General features: G+C 47.2%; 1 protein-coding gene across 1 annotated transcript; it reads right to left on the reverse strand.

Annotated features, from left to right (window-relative positions):
• Window positions 1-1,484: 1,484 nt before the first annotated feature.
• GGS22DRAFT_181186 (uncharacterized protein) lies at window positions 1,485-3,221 on the reverse strand (the record flags this gene model as incomplete). The annotated part of the gene is made up of 3 exons (XM_047963843.1): window positions 1,485-2,009; window positions 2,067-3,005; window positions 3,072-3,221. The coding sequence occupies 3 exons, from the start codon at window positions 3,219-3,221 to the stop codon at window positions 1,485-1,487; spliced, it is 1,614 nt and encodes a 537-aa protein (XP_047815985.1).
• Between the last annotated feature and the right edge of the window lie 3,059 nt (window positions 3,222-6,280).

The raw sequence follows: 6,280 nt of genomic DNA on the forward strand, positions 1-6,280 counted from the left end.
AACCACCACGAAAACCCACGTGTCGCCATTCCAACAGGATGCCAGGAGGCGGTAAAGCCACCTTCCGGTGGGTGGTCCGGTCCTCGTGTTAAGGTTGCGGCGAATATCCCCCCAAGACATTTCTGTCTCGCAGGTCAACCCGGAACGCAGGAGTGGAAGGGCGGTAGAATCAAATAGCACGTTCTACGTAGTACCTACCTAATAGTAGTGGTATAGTTAGGTAGTTAAATGGTATTATTAGAAACAGGCGCAGCGCGCTTCTACGATTTTCTTTTTCTTTTTCTTCTAACTGACTTCCTGATTCTGCCTCTCTCCCGCGCGGATGGTCTGTTTGAAAAAACTGGTCTCCCTTGCAGCCAACCGTCGAAACTCAATCCGTGCCTCACTACGCGTGTAAATCTGCAATGGTCGGTTCCACTAGATGTTTAGGTAGTAGAAAAAAGCAGATCCGACGGCACAGTACAACGGGGTAGCTCTCTTCTTTATATAAATACCCAATGTTGCTAAGCCACCCGGTGGTCAAGGGAGAGTAGATCAAAGTCGAAGGCTATTGTCGTGATTTTCATTACATAGTAACGAAAACTAGATAGTACATAATACAGAATAGATAGAAATTCTACAACCCGCGTAAGTAACTTAATAAGACATGGATGGTATACGTAGTACAAAGTTTAGAAGAGACAAGTTCGGCACCGTAGTATAGGTAATGAATCTTGTAACAGCGACATCAACAAGACTCGTCCATGTTGAAAAGATACCCGGTATAGAAATCAGTAGCTAGTTATTACAGTAAAACATGACAAATAACTCCTTGCTCCTCATCAGGGATCTATCTCCAAGTGTTCATATGCCCCCTTATTAAGCCAAGCTTGAAGTCCCATCCCTGTGCCTCACAAAAAATCAAAGTCACCCACCACCCTACCACACACACACACACACATTCTCCGATAGCAATGCCTAGGCGCAAGCGGATCAAGGAGTTGAAGACGGTGAAGATACCGAATTTGACATAAAATAACTAGGTAATGACAAGCCGGGTCGTGGATCAAAAAAAGGTAGAATAAATAAAAGGAAGACCGGAGGAAATTTGAAATATGTACCGTGCCATAGCAATGCATCTCAACGCCTTGATAGAATCACCCACCCAGGCCCCCCCGGGTTCCACAAAAAACACATCCATAATATGGACCTTGACAAAAATACACCACATAAACCGCCCGCCTAGTAAAATCACATCATTATCCCATTTTTGCCCTTGCGAGAGGGGTGAATTGGCCCTCTGTAGTAGTGATACGATCCATCTTTCCAACTCCAAACAATCGCTAAAATTATGACTCTGAAGTATCTTCTAGTAACATGTAAGCAACCGTTCAGCTATGACAGTGACGATTTGAATAGCGGTGATGAAGATCCCGTAGAGACTATTGTATATAAAAAAACAAAGGGTTGCGCCAAGCAAAAGTAGACGAGTCGTCCTGTTATGCTTATGAGTGGCTGTCGACCACAGGAAGAGCGCCGTATACATGATTGCCTCCCTTGGAGAGTAGCTGCTCGCATGCTTGCTTGGCTACTCGTTCGCTTCGACTCTCTCCGGGATCTCTATCGATGCTTCCCCTTGAGGGTAAAGGGTTCGGGTGTTCCATGACACCTTGCATGGCGTTTGGATCTGGAGAATCGGGGTCCGGCTTACAATAATTTTCTAATATGTAGTTCTCCTGGTCAGAGGATATTATCCGACCGTCTTCGCTGTATAGAGGCATATTCGGAGCGACCCAAGATTGTTTACTACTCGACCGCTTATTCATAGTCTTCTTGGTTTTTCGGCGAGGTTTCTTTGTGACGTCTTCGGGATCGAATTCCTCGATGCCTAACTCCATCAACCGCTTCAGGATATGGCCGTCTTTCCATTCCCAGGCTTGGCAGCCCCCATATTTTTCTTTCATCAGTTTAGCTATATCAGAGTAGCGGCGGCGATCTAATTCTTCGACAGCACGTCTTAGCGCATCATCCTATGGCCCAGTTAGCTACCTCAAGTAGGTCTTCAAGTGTGTCCATTGTATACTCACTTCTTCCTCGGGCCATTCCGCGTATTTTAACACAGCTCGAGTAAGGTTCATCTGGAGCGACTCTTGCCTTCTTTTCCCGAAACGCTCTTCGTATTTTTTTGTGATTTCTTCCCAAATCCCCTTCCCTTTATCGTTATCCATTTGGCATCTGAGCTCTAGTATATATCGGTCTTTCTCTGGTGCGTCGGGCCTCAAAGTGATATGGCGACCTGGCACTTTGGAACTCGGAACTCCATCGCCAGATGCGAGCTGGGGATCCATGTAGTCTGCGCCACCATTCTTCGAAAGAGCCCGGCTTCCGCCTCGCTGTCTCTTTGGGGGTCTTCCTGATCGTCCATTCCTAGCCTTAGAGACTTTCCGTCTAATACCATAGGGTTCATAATTTAAAATAACTTGTGGCGGCTGGTGGTGCATCATATTAGGGTATTGGTGATGCATGTTATCGATCGGCGTTACCGAGGGAGCTAGATCCCGTGGATCCGGAGAATGAAGAATGGGAATATGCGACGACGGCGCAGGAAGAGGCATTGAAGTCGAAGGGTGCATAGAAAGTGAAGGCCTAACTAGCTCCGTGGGCGCTACTGAAAACATTGACGGGTGTGTCATATGTGGAGGTAGCTCTTCTGGTGCTTCGGTGCTAGAAACCGTATAATGGCCCCACTGGTGGAATTGAGGTTCCGGAACCAGTTGGTTATGATCAGGAGAGTGAGATGCCTCTAAGCCAGACATCTCTAGAAGGTCAGTTGCAGTGGCACTCATCTGATAATTGGACCACGGCCGCGATGTATTTGGTGGAGTGGGCTGCTGGGAGCTTGCCCGGTGCTGGTATGAATGCATCATTTTCGAAGTCCGTTCATTCATCGAAGGAGATCCAGCAACAGATACCGGTGTTGGAAGCGAAGAATCATACGGCACGGGGTAATTACTAAACGAAGGGACCTAGATAGCCAGTTAGTCAATGTATCCTCGACGTCGCAAAAGTCTTAGCTAGCACTCTAAACATACCGAAGCGTAGGAGGTAGGAATATCGTGAGTGTACGCAGAACTAGAAGGCGATGGAATAGATCGCCGATCTTCGGGCATACTCGAATCTCGGGAAAGACTATGGCGCATCTGGTCTGACCTTGGATGATGAACGTAGACGGTGTCGTCCATTTGAAGACTAATAAGTAGTTGTCGAAAATGATGCGCGGTTGGCGACTCTAAAAAGCGACGAAGGTAATGTCGTCGTGGGAACTAGGTCGGACAGTTGTAGGGGTGGGCTGTCTCTTATTTGTACATGTGGATCATCAGATGTCCCTCAGAAGATGTGAAGCGTAGAAGTTGTTCGGATCACTTCAACTAAGAGTTAGAAAAATCTGCCTTTCCAGGTCCCGGCCAAGTGCGAGGCAATGTCAGGAGACGAAGGGATATTATAGACAGAATCTGAACCAGAGCCTTGTCCTCTACAGGGAGGTCAATGATGATGAGGTGGGAACCGGATGGCATATGTATGTACGTCGTTCAAGCGTTCCTGGAAGCTAGACTTCGAGTCCCAGGCCGTAGGAATAGCTCCACTAGGTACATTGATAGGCGATGTACAGGAACATGCTACATTGTACTCGAGAGAGTTATCCACACCTGCATTCGGGGATGTACCTCGAAGATGGACAAGGGTACAGAAATGACAGAACAAGCTATGAGGGGGGCTTGGTTCTAGCCACCGATAGGGGTGACCCGAGTGCTGAGTGCGGAGACAAGGGTAGCAAGACGCATGAATAGCCGCCGCAATATCTAGAACCACTACTACTTATTCCTTGATGGGCAGATTGGCAGACACCCTAGTGTGCCGGATCATCAAGGATGTCGTCGCCGGAGTACGTTCATTAAGCGCCATAAGTAGGGGGTACCTCGACCCTTGGTCAAGGCCATACCAGAGCAATGGGACGGGGGGCTCATCAAGGCTTAGGGAGGGTGACTGGGAAAGGGAAAAGAAGTAGCGGGGTGGTAGTAGATGTGGCAGCTTTGGAAGGGCAATGGGCAGGATGGGAAGTATGGCATAGTGAGAAAATACGGGGTTGTAGGGCAGGCATGGCAATGAAAGCAAACGTTTTGGATGAAATTCCCCGTCAATCTTGACTGGAAATCGAGTAATAAGCGAACGACCTGGGTTAATAGGTACCGTGGACTGAAGCACTGTGTCGATGTATAGCCAGATGGTCGACATCCGTCCGAAGTACCTGACATGTAACTGATGCAAATTAGGTACGAGGTACATGTCGACCCATGAGAGTTGCATTGGGACTGGCGGATATGACCAGGGTCGAGAGACCCAAGGATATGGCATTGAACGTGTATGGAAGGGAATTATCCCTATATTGAGAGAGTCGCATACAGATGCTGACAAACCCCAGTTTGAAAGTGACGAAACTTTGGAAGCTTGTCTTTGTGGTATTCCTTCAAGCAGGCGGTATGTCAATGGCCACGATGACGAAGGCGGATCTCTGTGATGCGATCTCTGGACGCGCAATTGAGAAGATACCTAGTAGGAATTCGAAATATTCGATCTACATTATTTATAAGTTAGGAACTATGCTTTTCCGCACATAATGTTAATGTTATGTTATGTTATGTTTCTTATGGTTGAATAATTTCATGTTTAAGATAGATATGCTAGTATTAATTCAAGCAGTTTAAGTGAAAATGAAAGAGATAGGCGTAGCGAATGAGAAGGATAGACAGTTCTCCGCGCCGATCAGTCTGCTAAGACGTGGATTAGATTAGACCGTGCGTTCGTTCTGAGAGAGGCGAAGAAAATGAAACCGCTTCATAGTCAATATCAAGCTATCTCGTCCGCGTTTGCAAATTGGCCTACTTTGCCCAGTTTGCTTCCTCATTTCCCCTAGTCCATATTTCGTTGTAGTTACTATATGGTATACGGCACGTCGGTGGGGAAGTTGAGAAACACAGTTGAAGAATTAAAAGGGAAACAGGGTACGAGTACGAGTCTCAGGTGTCTCCGAACATGTTTCCGCCACGCCGTAGTGATGCACAGAAATTTGATATGAAAAAAAAAGAAAAAGGGCATGTAAAGCTTAGGATAGGTCAGCGCTCGAACCACGAAGCACCCAGGAAGAGTCATCCACGACTCCTATCGAGTTACGCCCGATCGGTAATCTCGACAACTGCGACCGTTGTCTGCAGAAAGAGGATAAAGGTTGCCACCTTAGAGGCAGCCGTTTTGAATTTTGGAGGCTCATTTCGGTCATCATTCGCTTGAAACCGATGATGCCTCGATGGTTTGTGGCATCGGCATCATCGTTAGGCAGATAATCAGTCTGCCGGGTCGGCCAAGAGGCGGCCTAGCGTGCGTAATTCCTTGAATTTGGCCATGACGCTCATCGCGAATCGCGCTTGAAACCACTCATAGGTTGAGGCTCATCGCCCCAGAGTTCTTCTCTCACCTCCAGGCGAGAATTTCGAACGTGGTAAAAATGCAAATCCCTTTCGGTGTATGATCCGGACCTTGAAGGAAATAGGCATCACTTACCTCCTCGGCCGGGCACATGTCTCTTTTTGGCATTTTTGATGTCGAGACGGTGAAGACCTAAGCAGTAGGCAATTGGATGTTTTGTTAATGATCAACGAATACCTAGTAGTGTATGGGGCGTGATTTTTTGGTTCTGGAGATGGAAATGGGACCGGGGTAGGACGGGAGGAGGAGTGAAAGACGATTGGATCTTCGAATCAGGTCAATTAGATTGTGGGTTCTATGAGAATTCTTAGGTGATGAGACCGGGGTGGAAAGGTTGAAAATGGGCTGAGTTGAACGGGGCTTGGTGCCCCACACGGCCAAGCTGGGACAGTGTACCGTATGCACGTATTGCTGTATTTGCATCGCTAGGCCAGCTGGGAAGGTACCCTACATATCTCAAGGATGTGACTAGGTGCTAGGTTTGTATTTGGGTTAATACAAGGATGGCATGGATGAAACTAGTTAAGTATCTATGTATTTAATAGCTGTTGTGGACCCCGTCGACTGCCTCGGCCTCCTTAAAATAATTAATTCGGCCAATCGCGGCATCTTGCAAAAAAGATGTACAGCGTACCTACGCAGCATCTCAGGGAGTACCGCAGAAGACTAAGGTAGTTCTTGACCCAATTCCCGCAATTGCTATGCCAGTACCTACTTTGAAAGGATCTCGTCAAATCAAAAGATCCACTAGAGTTCACTA

The sequence above is a fragment of the Annulohypoxylon maeteangense genome (assembly GCF_022496945.1).
Source record: "Annulohypoxylon maeteangense strain CBS 123835 unplaced genomic scaffold GGS22scaffold_16, whole genome shotgun sequence".
Classification (NCBI taxonomy): domain Eukaryota; kingdom Fungi; phylum Ascomycota; class Sordariomycetes; order Xylariales; family Hypoxylaceae; genus Annulohypoxylon; species Annulohypoxylon maeteangense.